The sequence below is a fragment of the Coregonus lavaretus genome (genome assembly GCF_964263955.1).
Source record: "Coregonus lavaretus genome assembly, chromosome: 31".
Classification (NCBI taxonomy): domain Eukaryota; kingdom Metazoa; phylum Chordata; class Actinopteri; order Salmoniformes; family Salmonidae; genus Coregonus; species Coregonus lavaretus.
In genome coordinates, this window is record NC_140018.1 from 34,305,117 (window position 1) to 34,326,501 (window position 21,385).

Here is a 21,385-nt window from a genome sequence, read left to right on the forward strand (position 1 = left end):
ATGCGAGAAATTGCCAAGAAACTGAATATCTCGTACAACGCTGTGTACTACTCCCTTCACAGAACAGCGCAAACTGGCTCTAACCAGAATAGAAAGAGGAGTGGGAGGCCTCGTTGCACAACTGAGCAAGAAGACAAACACATTAGAGTGTCTAGTTTGAGAAACAGATGCCTCATAGGTCCTCAGCTGGCAGCTTCATTAAATAGTACCCGCAAAACACCAGTCTCAACGTCAACAGTGAAGAGGTGACTCCGGGATGCTGACCTTCTAGGCAGAGTTGCAAAGAAAAAGCCATATCTCAGACTGGCCAATAAAAATAAAAGATTAAGATGGGAAAAAGAACGCAGACACTGGACAGAGGAAGATTGTAAAAAAGTGTTATGGACAGACGAATCAAAGTTTGAGGTGTTCGGATCACAATGAAGAACATTTGTGAGACGCAGACCAAATGAAAAGATTCTGGAGGAGTGCTTGATGCCATGGTCTGGGGGTGCTTTGGTGGTGGTAAAGTGGGAGATTTCTACAGGGTAAAAGGGATCTTGAAGTAGGAAGGATATCACTCCATTTTGCAAAGCCATGCCATACCCTGTGGACGGCGCTTGATTGGAGCCAATTTCCTCCTACAACAGGACAATGACCCAAAGCACAGCTCCAAACTATGCAATAACTATTTAGGGAAGAAGCAGTCAGCTGGTATTCTGTCTATAATGGAGTGGCCTGCACTGTCACCGGATCTCAACCCTATTGAGCTGTTGTGAGAGCAGCTTGATCGTATGGTACGTAAGAAGTGCCCATCAAGCCAATCCAACTTGTGGGAGGTGCTTCAGGAAACATGGGGTGAAATCTCTTCAGATTACCACAACAAATTTACAACTAGAATGCCAAAGGTCTGCAAGGCTGTAATTGCTGCAAATGGAGGATTCTTTGACGAAAGCAGAGTTTGAAGGACACAATTATTATTTCAATTAAAAATCATTATTTCTAACCTTGTCAATGACTACATTTCCTATGCATTTTGCTATATTTCCTATTCAAACTCATTTCATGTATGTTTTCATGGAAAACAAGGAAATGTCTAAGTGACCCCAAACTTTTGAACGGTAGTGTACAGTGAGGGAAAAAAGTATTTAATCCCCTGCTGATTTTGTACGTTTTCCCACTGACAAAGACATGATCAGTCTATAATTGTAATGGTAGGTTTATTTGAACAGTGAGAGACAGAATAACAACAAAAAAATCCAGAAAAACACATGTCAGAAATGTTATATATTCATTTGCATTTTAATGAGGGAAATAAGTATTTGACCCCTCTGCAAAACATGACTTACATACTTGGTGGCAAAACCCTTGTTGGTAATCACAGAGGTCAGATGTTTCTTGTAGTTGGCCACCAGGTTTGCACAAATCTCAGGAGGGATTTTGTTCCACTCCTCTTTGCAGATCTTCTCCAAGTCATTAAGGTTTCGAGGCTGATGTTTGGCAACTCGAACCTTCAGCTCCCTCCACAGATTTTCTATGGGATTAAGGTCTGGAGACTGGCTAGGCCACTCCAGGACCTTAATGTGCTTCTTCTTGAGCCACTCCTTTGTTGCCTTGGCCGTGTGTTTTGGGTCATTGTCACGCTGGAATACCCATCCACGACCCATTTTCAATGCCCTGGCTGAGGGAAGGAGGTTCTCACCCAATATTTGACGGTACATGGCCCCGTCCATCGTCCCTTTGATGCAGTGATGTTGTCCTGTCCTCTTAGCAGAAAAACACCCCCAAAGCATAATGTTTCCACCTCCATGTTTGACGGTGGGGGTGGTGTTCTTGAGTTGATGCCAAAAGAGCTTGATTTTGGTCTCATCTGACCACAACACTTTCACCCAGTTCTCCTCTGAATCATTCAGATGTTCATTGGCAAACTTCAGACGGCCCTGTATATGTGCTTTCTTGAGCAGGGGGACCTTGCGAGCGCTGCAGGATTTCAGTCCTTCACGGCGTAGTGTGTTACCAATTGTTTTCTTGGTGACTATGGTCCCAGCTGCCTTGAGATCATTGACAAGATCCTCCTGTGTAGCTCTGGGCTGATTCCTCACCGTTCTCATGATTATTGCAACTCCACGAGGTGAGATCTTGCATGGAGCCCCAGGCCGAGGGAGATTAACAGTTATTTTGTGTTTCTTCCATTTGCGAATAATCACACCAACTGTTGTCACCTTCTCACCAAGCTGCTTGGCGATGGTCTTGTAGCCCATTCCAGCCTTGTGTAGGTCTACAATCTTGTCCCTGACATCCTTGGAGAGCTCTTTGGTCTTGGCCATGGTGGAGAGTTTGGAATCTGATTGATTGATTGCTTCTTTGGACAGGTGTCTTTTATACAGGTAACAAACTGAGATTAGGAGCACTCCCTTTAAGAGTGTGCTCCTAATCTCAGCTCGTTACCTGTATAAAAGACACCTGGGAGCCAGAAATCTTTCTGATTGAGAGGGGGTCAAATACTTATTTCCCTCATTAAAATGCAAATCAATTTATAACATTTTTGACATGCGTTTTTCTGGATTTTTGTTGTTGTTATTCTCTCTCTCACTGTTCAAATAAACCTACCATTCAAATTATAGACTGATCATTTCTTTGTCAGTGGGCAAACGTACAAAATCAGCAGGGGATCAAATACTTTTTTCTCTCACTGTATATACTGTACCAATCAAAAGTTTGGACACACCTTCTCATTCAAGGGTTTTTCTTTATTTTTACTATTTTCTACATTGTAGAATAATAGTGAAGAAATCAAAACTATGAAATAACACATATGGAATCAGGTAGTAACCAAATAAGTGTTAAACAAATCAAAATATATTTTATATTTGAAATTCTTCAAAGTAGCCACCCTTTTTCCTTGATGACAGCTTTGCACACTCTTGGCATTCTCTCAACCAGTTGACAGTGCATGTCAGAGCAAAAACCAAGCCATGCGGTCGAAAGAATTGTTCGTAGAGCTCCGAGATAGGATTGTGTCGAGGCACAGATCTGGGGAAGGGTACCAACACATTTCTGCAGCATTGAAGGTCCCCAAGAACATAGTGGCCTCCATCATTCTTAAATGGAAGTAGTTTGGAATCACCAAGACTCTAGAGCTGGCCGTCCGGCCAAACTGAGCAATCGGGGGAGAAGGGCCTTGGTCGGTCAGGGAGGTGACCAAGAACCCGATGGTCACTCTGACAGAGCTCCAGAGTTCCTCTGTGGAGATGGGAGAACCTTCCAGAAGGACAACAATCTCTGCAGCACTCCAGCAATCAGGCCTTTATGGTAGAGTGGCCAGACGGAAGCGACTCCTCAGTAAAAGGCACATGACAGCCCTCTTGGAGTTTGCCAAAAGGCACCTAAAGGACTCTCAGACCATGAGACACAACATTCTCTGGTCTGATGAAACCAATATTTAACTCTTTGGCCTGAATGCCAAATGTCACGTCTGGAGGAAACCAGGCACTGCTCATCACCTGGCCAATACCATCCCTATGGTTGAAGCATGGTGGTGGCAGCATCATGCTGTTGGGAGGTTTTTCAGCGGCAGGGACTGGGAGACCAGTCAGGATCGAGGGAAAGATGAACAGAGCAAAGTACAGCGAGATCCTTGATGAAAACCTGCTTCAGAGTGCTCAGGATTGGGGCTAAGGTTCACCTTCCAACAGGACAATGACCCTAAGCACACAGCCAAGACAACGCAGGAGTGGCTTCGGGACAAGTCTCTAAATGTCCTTGAGTGACCCGATCGAACATCTCTGGAGAGACCTGAAAATAGCTGTGCAGCGACGCTCCCCATCCAGCCTAACAGAGCTTGAGAGGATCTGCAGAGAAGAATGGAAGAAACTCCCCAAAATCAGGTGTGCCAAGGTTGTACCATCTGTAATCTCTGCAAAAGGTGCTTCAATAAAGTACTGAGTAAAGGGTCTTAATACTGATGTAAATGTGATATTCTAAAAACCTGTTTTTGCTTTGTCATTATGGGGTATTGTTTGTAGATTGATGAGGGAAAAAACGATTTAATCAATTCTAGAATAAGGCTGTAATGTAACAAAATGTGGAAAAAGTCAAGGGGTCTGAATACTTTCCGAGTGCACTGTATTATTTGTATTAATTTATTATTATTATTATTATTATATTATTATATATTATTATTATAATTTTTTACATTCTCCCGCTACCCCATTTTCAGGCGAGCCCTAGTTTGGGAACCGTTGAGTAAAGACAGCATTTGAACAACAGCTCTTGAAAATGCCTCATAAAAATGTTACAAACCCATCTTCAACCCCCTGCACCCCATAGAAACAATGTGGGAGATATGTTTGCATAGTAACAACTGGAGTATAACTATATTATTATACCATTACTCTTGAAACATTTAAATAATGCTAAATCATTCAACATGATTTCATAGAAGAAAACAAAGCTTTTTCTTGTTTGTTACACGCTCTCTGCTACAGTCTTTAAAGGCCTATTTGACCACTTCTGGACAAAGCGCAGCCTCCCTTTAAAAGCATATAGCGCTGATAACTAGTCAGTGTCTCCTGTCCACTCCCTCTCTGAGACATAAGGATAAAGCTTCCCAAATGGCACTCTATTCCCTATGTAGTGCACTTCTTTTGACCAGGGCCCATATGGCTCTGGTCAAAAGTAGTGAACTATGTAGGGAATAGGGTGCCATTTGGGACATAAAGATACTGCTGCTTCCCCATGGGGCCCTAATCACATTTGACACTGATTGTTTACAGTGGCCCTCTGCTGCCCTGGATAAAGGCAGATACCTTTATCTACCAACACAGGGTGTCATCCAGTCACTGATAAGGCTCTTTCCCCCTTTCTCTCCATACTTCACATCCCCACTTCCAAACAAAAATACAATCGCTCCGAGAAAGCAGGAAAAAAAGAAAAATGGACGCATCGGTCGTTAATAATGCAGCGGTTGGCATTTGGTTGACGTGTGTGTGTGTGCGTGTGTGGTCCTGCTTTGTGCTGCCTTCAATGAAGCATTGCTACAGTACTGTAACAGCGGTAGGCTGCTTGCTGTGAGAGGAGCGTTGTGGGGCCTGTGGCCGGACCAAATGTGATTTACTATTCTGAGCAAAGCACTGTGACATTGACGTCGTAGGGAATGAATGCTAAGGGGCAAGTGTGCAGTACAGGAGTTGGGAGGAAGGGCGAGATACGTTCAATGGGTTATCAAATGTTTCTGATACTGTATCACATTCTATGCACAGCATCTAAAGTATATTATATAGCATTGTAATTCTGTTGGTCTTTCACTGTTCTGCCTTAGAGAGTGGGCCGTTACTGTGAGAGCTACAATGACTGGCTGACTGGTTGCTCTTTTCTTGTCCTAGTGAACAAAGTGTACATCAGTCATCAGACTTTGAGAAGAGGATCCCTGCGACTATAGGTCAAAGTTTGCGCTCCCTGGCTGTCACTCTTTGGATGGATGCAACATTATGGAGTGGCTAGAGAGCAGAGCGTAAGAGGTGGGGCGGGTCACCGGAGCAGAAACATCGAGGACCAATCCATATTGAGGTCTGTGATGCGAAGCGGAGAGAGCTTCTGTGAATATCGTGACGGGAAGATGGGATGTCTTTAACTGTGCAGTGAAATGAACATGACCTTCATTCTGCCCTCAGTCTGGTAACAAGTGAAGACTTCGTCCAGCTTGTAGAAGCATCCGGTACCCAATATAAAGAAACAGAAGGTGGAACAAAGGGAGGAGAGATAAAAGGAGAGACTAGAGAGGTAGAGTTGGGAAGAAGAAGAAGAAGAAGAAGAGTACAGAGTGGAAGTGAGAGAGAGAAAGAGACTCCCATTTTTCAAGATGGATCTGAGTCTGCTCAAGGCTCTGGAACGAGAGAAGGTTCTAGAGGTTCTTCAGAGGGACAAACTTCTGCGCAACATGGAGGAGGACAGGATCAGGTAAACAATATTATTCACTTTACTTAAGCCAAGCTTTTCACATTTACTGCATGAACACTGTACAACAACTCCCCTTTGAGGGATTTTCAGGATCTGTGGAGTCTGTGACAACAATGATGATGTTCCTCAAAATATAATTCATAGTTGTTGTTTTACGGTTGATCAGAAATTATATGAGGCAGTCAATCTGAATGAATGCAACAAAGCTACTTCAAAAATGTACAGAAAATGCAGATGTGAAGAGGACTGTAAGTACAGTTGTTAAAGCATTGCCATCGCTACTGTACCTCCTCCATCTGCCACCATCTGCTTTTACAGGAGGCTGAAGATGGAGCTACAGGACATCCGGAGGAAAGGTGCGAAGAGTTTTGCCCGGCAATACAGCGAGAGGACGTGTGCCCGTTGTCAGAGGCCACTGGGCAAGTTCTGGAACTCGGGCGCTGTGTGCCAAGGCTGCAGTCACCGCATCTGCAACAAGTGCCGCGTGGGCGTGTCCACGCTGGACTGGAAGTGCACTGTCTGCCACGCCTACAGGTAGGAGGCATGTCAGTGCCATAACATAGATGTCATGTCAGCGCCGTAACATAGACTTTCAGCACTATAACCATGGTTGACTGTAATATTGACTGTAATATTTTTATTGTTGTTATTCTCTAATCCTTATTCAATGATTAAGGCGTGTTAACTTGTTGAGAAAATGAACTGACAAAAGGTACAGTATTTCCTTTGTAGTCTAAACAAAGGTTAATTAATCTAAAATTCACTTCTCAGGGAGGTAAAGTTCAGGTCTGGGGAGTGGTTTGTGGAAGAGAGGGCCAAGAAATTTCCACCTGATGCAGGTTTGTTTCCTATACTCCTCACATGCCCCATTCACTCATAATTAATATGCATAATTCACATAATTCATGCCTTATATATCAACAAAAAAATAAAATAAAATTGTGTTTGTCACATGCGCCGCATACTATAGGTGTGGACCTTACAGTGAAATGCTTACTTACAAGCCCTTAACCAACAATGCAGTTTTAAGAAAAATAAGTATTAAGTAAAAAAGAAATAAGTAAAAAAGAAATAAAATAAAAAAATTATAATAATTAAAGAGCAGCAGTAAAATAACAGCAGTGAGGCTATATACAGGGGGTACAGGTACAGAGTCAATGTGCGGGGGCACGGGTTATTCGAGGTAATTGAGGTAATATGTACACTACCGTTCAAAAGTTTGGGATCACTTAGAAATGTTCTTGTTTTCGAAAGAAAAGCAATTTCTTTGTCCATTAAAATAACATCAAATTGATCAGAAATACAGTGTAGACATTGTTAATGTTATAAATGGCTATTGTAGCTGGAAACAGCTGATTTTTAATGGAATATCTACATAGGCGTACAGAGGCCCATTATCAGCAACCATCAGTCCTGTGTTCCAATGGCACGTTGTGTTTGCTAATCCAAGTTTATCATTTTAAAAGGCTAATTGATCATTAGAAACCCCTTTTGCAATTATGTTAGCACAGCTGAAAACTGTTGTGCTGATTAAAGAAGCAATAAAACTGGCCTTCTTGAGACTAGTAGAGTATCTGGAGCATCAGCAATTGTGGGTTCGATTACAGAATCAAAATGGCCAGAAACAAAAAACGTTCTTCTGAAACTCGTCAGTCTATTCTTGTTCTGAGAAATGAAGACTATTCCATGCGAGACATTGCCAAGAAACTGAAGATCTTGTACAACGCTGTGTACGACTCCATTCACAGAACAGCGCAAACTGGCACTAACCAGAATAGAAAGAGGAGTGGGAGGCCCCGGTGCACAACTGAGCAAGAGGACAAATACATTAGAGTGTCTAGTTTGAGAAACAGACACCTCACAGGTCCTCAACTGGCAGCTTCATTAAATAGTACCCGCAAAACATCAGTCTCAACGTCAACAGTGAAGAGGCGACTCCGGGATGCTGACCTTCTAGGCAGAGTTGCAAAGAAAAAGCCATATCTTAGACTGGCCAATTAAAAGAAAAGATTAAGATGGGCAAAAGAACACAGACACTGGACAGACGTGTTATGGACAGACGAATAAAAGTTTGAGGTGTTCGGATCACAAAGAAGAACATTTGTGAGACGCAGACTAAATGAAAAGATGCTGGAGGAGTGCTTGATGCCATCTGTCAAGCATGGTGGAGGCAGTGTGATGGTCTGGCGGTGATTTGGTGGTTGTAAAGTGGGAGATTTGTACAGGGTAAAAGGGATCATGAAGAAGGAAGGCTATCATTCCATTTTGCAACGCCATGCCATACCCTGTGGACGGCGCTTGATTGGAGCCAATTTCCTCCTACAACAGGACAATGACTCAAAGCACAGTTCCAAACTATGCAAGAACTATTTAGGGAAGAAGCAGTTAGCTGGTATTCTGTCTATTATGGAGTGGCCAGCACTGTCACCGGATCTCAACCCTATTGAGCTGTTGTGGGAGCAGCTTGACCGTGGGAGGTGCTTCAGGAAGCATGGGGTGAAATCTCTTCAGATTACCTCAAGAATGCTCTCGATGGTGCAGCAGTATAACTTTTTGAGGATCTGAGGTCCCATGCCAAATCTTTTCAGTCTCCTGAGGATGAATTGGCTTTGTCGTGCCCTGTTCATGACTGTCTTGGTGTGTTTGGACCATGATAGTTTGTTGGTGATGTGGACACCAAGGAACTTGAAGCTCTCAACCTGCTCCACTACAGCCCCGTCGATGAGAATGGGGGCATGCTTGGTCCTCCTTTTCCTGTAGTCCACAATACAGCTATACATAGGGGAAGATGTATTTTCAGTTGTTTGCTTAGTGATCTTCTACATCAGCTGACTTTGACTAAATAATGCATTGTTGCTGTTTGCTACAACATTGCCCGGGAGAATGGGAGAAAGTCCATAACAGCAATATACAATTGTGTGTGTACTCAGTGCCGTTTCTAGGCATAAAAAACATACAGTGCCTTCAAAAAGTATTCACACCCTCAGAAATTTTCCACATTTTGTTGTGTTACAGCCTGAATTTTAAATTTATTAAATTGAGATTTTTTGTGACTGGCCTTCCCCATAATATCAAAGTGGAATTATGGTTTTCAGGATTTTTACTAATGAATGAAAAATAAAAAGCTGAGCTGTCTTAAGTCAATAAGTATTCAACCCCTTTGTTATGGCAAGCCTAAATAAAAGTAAACAATTGCTTAAGTCACATAATACACTGCTCAAAAAAATTAAGGGAACACTTAAACAACACAATGTAACTCCAAGTCAATCACACTTCTGTGAAATCAAACTGTCCACTTAGGAAGCAACACTGATTGACAATACATTTCACATGCTGTTGTGCAAATGGAATAGACAACAGGTGGAAATTATAGGCAATTAGCAAGACACCCCCAATAAAGGACTGGTTTTGCAGGTGGTGACCACAGACCACTTCTCTGTTCCTATGCTTCCTGGCTGATGTTTTGGTCACTTTTGAATGCTGGCGGTGCTTTCACTCTAGTGGTAGCATGAGACGGAGTCTACAACCCACACAAGTGGCTCAGGTAGTGCAGCTCATCCAGGATGGCACATCAATGCGAGCTGTGGCAAGAAGGTTTGCTGTGTCTGTCAGCGTAGTGTCCAGAGCATGGAGGCGCTACCAGGAGACAGGCCAGTACATCAGGAGACGTGGAGGAGGCCGTAGGAGGGCAACAACCCAGCAGCAGGACTGCTACCTCCGCCTTTGTGCAAGGAGGAGCACTGCCAGAGCCCTGCAAAATGACCTCCAGCAGGCCACAAATGTGCATGTGTCTGCTCAAACGGTCAGAAACAGACTCCATGAGGGTGGTATGAGGGCACGACGTCCACAGGTGGGGGTTGTGCTTACAGCCCAACACCGTGCAGGACGTTTGGCATTTGCCAGAGAACACCAAGATTGGCAAATTCGCCACTGGCGCCCTGTGCTCTTCACAGATGAAAGCAGGTTCACACTGAGCACATGTGACAGACGTGACAGAGTCTGGAGACGCCATGGAGAACGTTCTGCTGCCTGCAACATCCTCCAGCATGACCGGTTTGGCGGTGGGTCAGTCATGGTGTGGGGTGGCATTTCTTTATGGGGCCGCACAGCCCTCCATGTGCTCGCCAGATGTAGCCTGACTGCCATTAGGTACCGAGATGAGATCCTCAGACCCCTTGTGAGACCATATGCTGGTGCGGTTGGCCCTGGGTTCCTCCTAATGCAAGACAATGCTAGACCTCATGTGGCTGGAGTGTGTCAGCAGTTCCTGCAAGAGGAAGGCATTGATGCTATGGACTGGCCCGCCCGTTCCCCAGACCTGAATCCAATTGAGCACATCTGGGACATCATGTCTCGCTCCATCCACCAACGCCACGTTGCACCACAGACTGTCCAGGAGTTGGCGGATGCTTTATTCCAGGTCTGGGAGGAGATCCCTCAGGAGACCATCCGCCACCTCATCAGGAGCATGCCCAGGTCATACAGGCACGTGGAGGCCACACACACTACTGAGCCTCATTTTGACTTGTTTTAAGGACATTACATCAAAGTTGAATCAGCCTGTAGTGTGGTTTTCCACTTTAATTTTGAGGGTGACTCCAAATCCAGACCTCCATGGGTTGATAAATTAGATTTCCATTGATAATTTTTGTGTGATTTTGTTGTCAGCACATTCAACTATGTAAAGAAAAAAGTATTTAATAAGATGATTTCATTCATTCAGATCTAGGATGTGTTATTTTAGTGTTGCCTTAATTTTTTTGAGCAGTGTAAGTTGCATGGACTCACTCTGTGTGCAACAATAGTGTTTAAACTTATTTTTGAATGACTACCTCATCTCTGTACCCTACAAGTACAATTATCTGTAAGGTCCCTTAGTCGAGCAGAGAATTTCAGGCTAAGATTCAACCACAAAGACCAGGGAGTTTTTCCAATGCCTCGCAAAGAAGGGCATCTATTGGTAGATGGGTAAAAACAGAAAAGCAGACATAGTATATCCCTTTGAACATGATGAAGTTATTAATTACACTTTGGATGGTGTATCAATACACCCAGTCACTGCAACGGAAACCGCTCAGGGATTTCAGCATGAGTGACTTTAAAACAGTTACAGAGTTTAATGACTGTGATGGGAGGAAATTGAGGATGGATCAAAAACATTGTAGTTAGTCCGCATTACTAACCTAATTGACAGAGTGAAAAGAAGGAAGCCTGTACAGAAGAAAAAAAAATCCAAAACATGCATCCTGTTTGCAACAAGGCACTAAAGTAATACATGCAGAAAATGTGGCAAAGCAATACACTTTTTGTCCTGAACACAAATAATTATGTTTGGGGCAAATCCAATACAACACAACTGAGTAGCACTCTCCATATTTTCAAGCATGGTGGAGCAGGACACACCCACTCGCATCACTTGGATGGAGCGGGACACACCCACTCGCGTAACTTCCTGTTGAACGCGTAACCTGTAAGAGCTTGGTTTGTTGTTTTGAAAGTCTATTGAAAAAGATTAGTTACTAGCTAGCTACATTTTGAGTTTGGATCCCACGAAGCGGTTGGCATCAGTTGCTGGGACTGCTACTATCTCTCGAGTGATCCTGCCGACTAAGGCCGGATCTGAGGAGCTGCTTGGTGTAGCAGCTAGCCTAGCTGCTAGCTAGCTGCTTATCAAGTTAGCGTGGTTTTCTTGAGGGCTTGAACGCATCCCGCGACGCGGTTAGCCATTGTGGCTGGGACCGCGGATGGTCCCGGGCTTGTGGCTGTCTAGATCCCTGCTGTTTGTTGTTGTTGTTTCTAATCTTCTCTGTGACCTGCCCTGTCTGGAACTGCGAGGAGTAACAGCGTATCCTACGTTGCTACCATGACAAAGACCAGAGCCGGTGGGAGAACCGTTGAAGACAGTGGTGTCTCTCTATTACAGGTGAAGGATCTTTTAAACTAACAAAAATAGTTCTACAAGCAGTTGTTACAACAACAAGAAAATAGCTTGAAGTGTTGTGTCCAAATACTGGTGGAGTCAACAAATAAAATAATGGACGACATGACCAAAGAGGTCCAGGACCTGAAGAACATTTTGCAGTTTTCCCAGGGTCAGCTCAATGAGTTTAAAAAGAACGGCAAGATGACAACAATCTGTAAGTCATTGAGAGAGGACATCAGTTCTGTATGTGAATCCATAATAACAATGATGGAGAAATCAGATTATCTCGAGGGACAATCAAGTCGGAACGACATTGTTGTGGACAGAATTGCAGAATCTCCACATGAGACCTGGACAGAGTCTGAGGACAAAGTGAGGGAAATGATCTCGGAGAAACTGAAGATGGACCACCGGAGATTGAGATGGAGGTTCATGAAATCAATCATTTGCTAACATCAGATAACATTAACATATTAGCCATTTCTGAGACTCACTTAGATAATTCATTTGATGATACAGCAGTAGCAATACAAGGAGATAACATCTGTAGAAGAGACAGGAATGCTTATGGGGGAAGTGTTGCCGTATATAAACAGAGGTCTACTTTCTTGGGGACTTGAATATTGACTGGTTTTCATCAAGCTGTCCGCTCAAGAGGAAGCTTCTCACTGTAACCAGTGGCTGTAATCTGGTTCAAGTTATTAATCAACCTACCAGGGTATTTACAAACACTACAAGAACAAGATCATCCACATGTATTGATCACATTTTTACTAATACTGTAGAACTCTGTTCTAAAGCTGTAACCATACCCATTGGATGCCGTGATCACAATATGGTGGCTATATCCAGGAAAGCCAACGTTCCAAAAGCTGAGCCTAAAATAGTGTGTTAGAGATCATACAAAAGATTTTGCTGTGACTTTTATTATGGATGATTTAAAAAATATGTGTTGGTCTGATGTGATTATTAAGGAGCATCCAGAAGCTGCACTTTATGAAATTGCTTCTTACAATTATTGATAAACATGCACCTGTTAAGAAACTCACGGTTAGAACTGTTAAGGCTCCATGGATTGATGAGTAATTGAAAAACTGTATGGTTGAAAGAAATGGGGCAAAAGGAGTGGCTAATAAGTCTGGCTGCATATCTGACTGGCTGACTTACTGCAAATTGAGAAATGTTGTGACTAAACTCAACAAAAAGTAGAAGAAACTGTATTATGAAGCCAAGATCAATGATAAAAACTTTGGTGGCGTGTTCATCACAAAACCATTTGATGTTGCCAATTATTTTAATGATTACTTCATGGGCAAAGTGGGAAAACTTCAGCAGGAAATGCCAACAACTAATCATACTCATGCATAAAAGATGAAAGAAAAGCATTGTAAGTTAGAGTTTTGTAAAGTTAGTGTGGGAGAGGCATTGACAACTCAGATGGAAAGCTCCTGAGGATGGTAGCTGACTCTGTAGCCACTCCTGTCTATCAAATCTTTAATCTGAGCCTAGAGGAAAGTCTTTGTCCTCAGGCCTGGAGGGAAGCTAAAGCCATTCCGCTGGCGGCCTTTACTGGTTCTAACAGCAGATCTATCAGCTTGCTGCCAGCTCGTAGCAAACTGTTGGAAAAAATGGTGTTTGACAAAATACAATGCTATTTCTCTGTAAACAAATTACCAACAGACTTTCAGCATGCTTATGGAGAAGGGCACACAACATGTATTGCAATGACACAAATGACTGATGATTGGTTGAAAGAAATTGATAAGAAGTTTGTTGGAGCTGAACTGTTATATTTCAGTGCAGCCTTTGATATTATTGACCATAACCTGTTGTTGAGAAAACGTATGTGTTATGGCTTTTCAACCTCTGCCATATCGTGGATTCAGAGCTATCTATCTAATAGAACTCAGAGGGTTTTCTTTAATGGAAGCTTCTCTAATGTCAAACATGTAAAGTGTGGTGTAGCTGCAGGGCAGCTCTCTAGGCCCCCTACTCTTTTCTATTTTTACCAATGACCTATCACTGGCATTAAACAAAGCACGTGAGTCCATGTATGCTGATGATGCAACCACAGCTAATGAAGTCACTGAAACCCTTTTGGAATGGGTCGGCAGTAATAAACTGGTCCTGAACATCTCTAAAACTAAGAGCGTTGAAATAGGTACAAACCATTCCCTAAGTTCTAGACCTCATCTGAATCTGTTAATGAATGGTGTGGCAGTTGAACAAGTTGAGGAGACTAAATTACTTGGTGTTACCTTAGATTGTAAACTGTCATGGTCAAAACATATAGATTCAATGGTTGTAAAGATTGGGAGAGGTCTGTCCTTAATAAAAATATGCTCTGATTTTTTGACACCACACTCCAAAATCAAGTCCTGCAGGCTCTAGTTTTGTCTTATCTTGATTATTGTCAAGTCGTGTGGTCGAGTGCTGCAAGGAAAGACCTAGTTAAGCTGCAGCTGGCCCAGAACAGAGCGGCACTTCTTGCTCTTCATTGTAAACAGAGAGCTAATATTAATACTATGCATGCCAGTCTTTCTTGGCTGAGAGTTGAGGAAAGACTGACTGCATCACTTCTCTTTTTTATAAGAAACATTAATGTGTTGGAAATTCCAAATTGTTTGCATAGTCAATTTACACACAGCACTGCCACACACACTTACCCCACAAGACATGCCACCAGGGGTCTTTTCACAGTCCCCAGGTCCAGAACAAATTCAAGGAAACGTACAATATTATACAGGGCCATGAGTGCATGGAACTCCCTTCCATCTTATATAGTGCAAGTGAACAGCAAACCTGGTTTAAAAAACGAATAAAGCAACACCTCACGGCACAACGCCTCTGCCCCATGTGACCTACTTCGTGTGTGTATGTACTGACATGTATGTGTAACTGATAGATGCACACACACACACACTACACATTAATGTTTTTACATGTAAATTGTAAAGTATTTTGCCTGTAATGTATTTTTTGTTATGTGTCGGACCCCAGTAAGACTAGCTGTCACCATTGACGTCGGCTAATGGGGATCCAATAAATCAAATCATGGTTGTGGCTGCATCATGTTATGGGTATGCTTGTAATCGTTAAGGATTGGGGAGTTTTTCAGGATAAAAAATTAATGGAATGGAGCTAAGCACAGGTAAAATCCTAGAGGAAAACCTGGTTCAGTCAGCTTTCCACCAGACGCTGGGCGATTAATTCACCTTTCAGCAGGACAATAACTTAAAACACAAGGCCAAATCTACACTGGAGTTGCTTACCAAGTTGACAGTAATATGCCACTTAGCAGACGCTTTTATCCAAAGCGACTTACAGTCATGCGTGCATACATTTTTGTGTATGGGTGGTCCCGGGGATCGAACCCACTACCCTGGCGTTACAAGCGCCGGTGCTCTACCAGCTGAGCTACAGAGGACCACAGTGAATGTTATTGAGTGGCCAAGTTACAGTTTTGACTTAAATCTGCTTGAAAATCTATGACAAGACTTGAAAATGATTATCTAGCAATGATCAACAACCAATTTGACAGTTTGAAGAATTTTGTAAAGAATAATGGGCAAATGTTGCACAATCCAGAAAGACTCACAGCTGTAATCGCTGCCAAAGCTGATTCTAACACGTACTGGCTCAGGGGGTTGAATACTTATCTAATCAATATATTAGTGTTTTATTTTCATACATTCTTTTGTTGTTAAAACAATTGACAATAAATGACAGAACAATTTTAATCCCACTTTGTAACACAACAAAATGTGGAAAGATTCAATGGGTGTGAAAACTTTCTGAAGGCACTGTAAGTGGCTGCTTAGGGCCCCGCGGCAACATGACATTTGTTTTAAAACTGCTAAATGTTCTCTCTGCCCCATGGCAAAATATGTAGAATTGCAGAAAATGTTATCTAAAACTGCAACAGTTTCTCTACGCCCCATGGCAAAACGTGTAGAATTGCAGGACAAGCTTCAAATGTTGCTTAGGGCAACCAAAATGATAGAAACGGCCCTGTGTGGACTAGTATTGGAAGCTATAGCAATATTCTTCTACTTTACAGAAATGCATGAGACTATTGGGGAGAAACTACTGAAGTCCTACCAGAGGTTGAGGTAAGTCGATGAGCGGTCTTCATTTATTCTCATTCACATTTATTCTATGCTGCTGTATTATGTGACCATAGTGTCTGGAAGAGATATAGACACAGATAGATGCAGGCATGTATACTGAGTATACCAAACATTAGGAACACCCTCCCCTTTTGCCCTCAGAACAGCCTCAATTCGTCAGGGCATGGACTCTACAAGGTGTCGAAAGCGTTCCACAGAGATGCTGGCCCATGTTGACAACATTGCTTCCCCAAGTTGGCTGGATGTCCTTTGGGTGGTGGACCATTATTGATACACACGGGAAACTGTTGAGTGTGAAAAACCCAGCAGCGTTGCCGTTCTTGACACAAACCGGTGCGCCTGGCTCCTACTACCATATCCCGTTCAAAGGCACTTCAATCTTTTGTCTTGCCCATTCACCCTCTGAATGGCACACATACACGTCTCAATTGTCTCAAGGCTTAAAACCTGTTTCCTCCCCTTCACCTATACTGATTGAAGTGTATTTAACAAGTGGCATCAAGGGATCATAGCTTTCACCTGGTCAGTCTATGTCATGGAAAGAGCAGGTGTTCTTAATGTTTTGTGCACTCAGTGTACATGATCAATGATAAAAACATGTAATTTCATTAGGAATTGGTGGGCAAAACAGTACAATGTATGGATAGGGGCAGGTTAAAACAATGAAGTATTATACAGTGTCATATAACTGTAAATTGCATTCTCTGTGTGTGTTTCATCTTCTAGTCATATAGCAGTCGTGCCGCCAACCCCTCCACCCTATTACGATGGGCTATCCTTCAGCAAATCATGGGTGAGGTCAAATGAAGATATCCAAATTCCGTTTTGTTTCATAAACCACAATTCTGATTTGGTCTGTCGAATGTGTTATCAATGATTTAGTGATTTGATGATCTCTAGGGACTGAATCACGACTTGAAAAAACCCTTCACCAAGTCTATGGAGGATCTGATGATTTCCCTCACCAGCCACATGAGAAGTAAGTGAGTCTTTTGATCCATTTCAATATTGACAAAGGAAAGGTCTCTGGCAGAACAAGAGTAAATTATCTTTGAATATGTTAGGTAATTTGAAGTTCATCTTGGTGAGAAAAATAGGATCCAACAAAGGATGTGGCAAAACAGCGACACATCTAATCTGAGCGTTATCAAGTTGTTGATAAGCTATCCTTATGCTTAGTCATGGTGCTAAGGAAACTGCACCTAGGCAACGAGATAAGGTATGATATCTATAGTGTGGCTTGTTCACAAGCAGCACGTCAGAAGTGCTATATTATGTATGGAGAAGGTCTGTGTGTGTTATTCATCCAACCTTTCGGGTTGCAGGGTTCTCCAGATCGCAGGAGGATGTGCGAGTGGAACAGGATCTGCTTACAGTGGACAACAGCCAGGGACAGAGGACTGTCCAGAAAAGCCTCTCTGACACAAACATCAACAAATCCACCAATGTAAGAGAAACCAAATAAATATCAACCCCTCAACTGTGTGTAAAAGTATTACACTCTCATTTCAGACAGACCACATAAAGCAAAGAGCCCCCCTCCCCCCCATGTTTAAATCCAAGTGAGATATTGATAATATTATGACACTGACGATTATTTCCGACAGGAGAGACTTTAGGAACACAGCAAATGTAACAACACCTTCAAGCCTCTTGGTGTAATGGCTCAGATGTTGGACTGACAGACCCAGGGACCCGGGTTCAAGTCCTGGTGTCGCTACCCCTGAATTCATTACAATATGAATAAAAAGTGTGCAATTTTCAACAGACACAACTTCTCTCCTCACAGCTAACCAAAGGCCCCAGTCTTCCCAACCTGTTCAGGAAGAGCCGGAATGATGACCAGAGCGGTTCCTCATCAGGGGCAGATGAGGACATTTCCCTCGGCTCAGAGTACTTAGGGGGAAAGAGGGTGAGTTGAGTGGCCTGATGATGAAGAGAGAAATGAAGATGAAACAGCAGCTTATGCAAAACATCCCGTGACTTCACAATTGATTTGACCAGATACAGATTTTTGTTACTGTTTGTTATGTGGTTGCCATGTCTTTTTCATAGCTTGCAAAGCTGGCGGAGAAGCGAGAAAGCAATGCATGCAAAACATCTGCATGCTTAATTACAGAATAGACCTGCATTGTCTATATGCTGTCATGACATATTTTTAAAGCTGCAATATGACATTTGATCTGTATTACAGGGTAGTAGTGCTAGCAGCACTGGTACAGACTGTGATCTCTTGGAGATCAGCAGTGTGATGGGAGAGCTAGAGCTCGCCATCGCCTTCAACGACATCACTTCCTGCCTGGAGATCACAATCAACGGCTGCAGAAACTTGGCCTACGGAGATATCAAGAGGAAGAAGTGTCATCCGTAAGCAGTATAACTCATTACACTAGATCTTAGAAATCACAGGAGGCTGGTGAGAGGAGGACGGCTCATAATAATGGCTGGAACGGAGCGAATGGAATGGCATCAAACACATGAAAACAATGTGTTTGATGTATTTGATACCATCCCACTGATTCCGCTCCACCCATTATCATGAGCCCGTCCTCCCCAATTAAGGTGCCACCAACCTCCTGTGATAGAAATAGAAGGCCTACCCATCATGGAATGTTGACTTGAATGGGGAGGCCCATTCTAGTAATTGTATGTCTATGATACCAGATTATTACTCTCTGTTGTACTGTGAACCATTAGCATACTAGATCTCCTTATCCTGCACTGTATGTCACCATCATGGGCAGGTATGTAAAGGTTTATCTACTGCCGGAGACGTCTCAGAGCACCAAACTGAAGACGACGGTCAAGAGGAACACAACGGATCCCGTTTATAATGAAGTTTTACAGGTAAGGAGAAAAACACTATAAAATATAGTAAAACGAGTTAAATAGTCTGCACTGTTATGGAATCTCCTGTGTTTCACCCACCCATGTGTTGTATTCCCTGATACACAGTGCCAGATGGAGCGCCCCCTGTTGTCCAGGAGTACTCTGCAGGTGTCTGTGTGGCACTCTGGGACTCTGAAGAAGAAGGTGTTTCTGGGAGAGATTCTCGTCCCGCTGGAGGGGTGGATGTTTGAGGAGAGCACCACCCAGGGCTCCAGCTGGTACCCCCTGTGTCCCAAGGTAGGGTATAACTGCTGATCGTTAAGCAACGTTCACAAAATACCCTTTGATATCTCTATAAATACATTTCTTTAAACATGGTTAGCAGTGTTGGTTAGGGGGGAAAAAAACGGGTATGTTTCATCTCTCGCTCGCTCTCTCTCTCTCTATAGCCTGAGAGTCCAGAAAGGAGTGCAGTAGAGCAGGATACAGCAGGAGAACTGCTGGTCAGAGTGAAGTTCACCTCCTTGTCCCAGCCGTCCTGGGTTTGCCATACAGATGGTAGGCTGGCTCTCTACAATTCATTGCCTCACACACTAGACGCTGTACAGGTTATAGTGTGGTTTTACAGCACTAGGGGTCAGAAGATCCCTTATGTTGGATTGAAATGACCTTGTTTTCTCTTCTTTCTCCACACAGAGGTTCATATTGGACCACATGACGTTGGTCAACTGACTGTTCTCGTCACTGGTGCCAAAAACCTGCCCACTAAAGCAAACACCAGTCAGAACACCTATGTAAAAGGGTAAATATATGACCAGTGTGTGGGTTTGCTTTGGTGCGATATTGTTATGTGTGTTCTGGTGTATTTTTGTTTCTATTTATGTGTGTTCTACTATACAGTCATGGTGACGTTGGGACATTTCCCACGTCACCATGAGGAAACAAGCTATTTTAAGCTTACGGGTTAGGTTTAGGATTAGGGTTGCAATTAGGGTTAGAATTAAGGTTAGGGTAAGTGGTTAGGTTTAGGGTTAGGAACTAGGTTTAGAGTTAGGTTAAATAGGATTTTGAATGGAATTCCATTTTTGGTCCCCACGAAGATAGAACAAAATGTTTGTGTGTGTGTTTTCATCTATACATTTACCTTTATATTCTGTGTGTTTTAGGTGCTTGACTCTCCCCGGGCCCAGGGAGCTGGTCCAGAGGACCCCTGTCCTGAAGAAGAAGCCCAGTCCAGAGTGGTCTCACCAGCTGCTCTTCAGCAGGGTCACACCTTACGACCTCCAGATCTGCACTCTGGAGCTGGACCTCTGGGACCATGCCCCCTTCACCTTCTCAGACCGTCTCCTTGGCTGGGTTAGAATGGAAGCTGGTAAGATGGCTACCTGTCTGTCAATGACTGTTTTACCTTTACAATTATACATTAGATTGTAATCAGTTTGCATGAAAATTAAATGGCCTAACTGGAAAAGTTTGACCAGGCCTATACAAGGGGACTTGGGGCTGGATTAAATCCGTATCGTTACGCGTTGTAGCCCGATCGACATTTAAAGGGTAATGTTCCCACGTTCGTGGAGACTGCATTCACGGTAAACGCTGCAAATGTCGGCTCAATCGGAAATTACCTTTAAAATGTCAAGGGCGCTATACCGCTGAACTTCGGTGATATGGATTGAATCCAGCCCTTGAGATGAAATAAAATAGAATCCTATGTAGAAAACTATGGGAGAATCTCAATTGCATACTCCTCGTGTCCTCTCTCCTCGCCTCTTCTCAAAGCCCAGTGGATGAGGAAGCCAGAGGTCTCTCTCCTCTGACCTTCTCCAATGGGTTTTGAGAAGGTGAGGAGAGAGGACACGAGGAGTATGTGATTGAGATTCTCCCTGTTTGTGAGAAGAAGCTAGGAAGGACTGATGATGTCACTGACCTGGCACTCTGTTAACCCCGTGTCTCCCAGGGTCGTCTTGGCAACTGGTGCTGCAGATGCCCAACATGTGGCATGACTTTAGTTTACCCATGCAAGCCAATGTCAACAGCAGGAGAACATGATGTCAACAGAAAAAAGCCTGTCGCCCCATAAGAACAGACTCAGTACTTTAACTCTACCTTTAACTCTATTTGCACTGACTATCAGGCCTTTGCTTTGTGAAAGTCCCTCCAGTTAGATATTTATGTACCATTTGATGACTTATGTATTAAAGGGATGTTCCACTCAAAATGAAACCTATTGTTTTTTATTTCTGTGTTTAAAAGGATGTTCCATTCAAAATATAACCAAACATGATTTTTCTACTTTCCTTGGGAAATACGACAACTGAGGTAAGTGGGAAATCATGTTAGATTGTTTTTGAGTGGAATATTCCTTGTGCTTTAAGCATGCTCACCTGATGCCATTTCATGTATGAGAATCATTGTCTGAGGTGACTGTATACAACAAGTGTTCTTCTTTCATTCTTTCCCTTAGTTTCTTCTTGTCCTTTCTATTTATGATATAATAAAAAGGAGCATCTGCACCTGTAGTTAACTTATTTGCCTCAAGTCAGTAGGACAGAAAGCAGAAAGTGAA

At 43.0% G+C, this 21,385-nt stretch overlaps 1 protein-coding gene across 1 annotated transcript; it reads left to right on the forward strand.

Annotated features, from left to right (window-relative positions):
• Positions 1-5,839: 5,839 nt before the first annotated feature.
• LOC311106569 (synaptotagmin-like protein 3) lies at positions 5,840-21,030 on the forward strand (the record flags this gene model as incomplete). The annotated part of the gene is made up of 15 exons (XM_084148949.1): positions 5,840-5,937; positions 6,256-6,471; positions 6,709-6,776; positions 15,921-15,972; positions 16,717-16,783; positions 16,891-16,969; positions 17,316-17,437; positions 17,780-17,902; positions 18,185-18,357; positions 18,735-18,837; positions 18,946-19,116; positions 19,269-19,377; positions 19,516-19,621; positions 19,986-20,191; positions 20,777-21,030. 15 exons carry the CDS (start codon positions 5,840-5,842, stop codon positions 20,866-20,868), a joined length of 1,785 nt encoding a protein of 594 aa, XP_084005075.1. The 3' UTR covers positions 20,869-21,030.
• Positions 21,031-21,385: the final 355 nt, after the last annotated feature.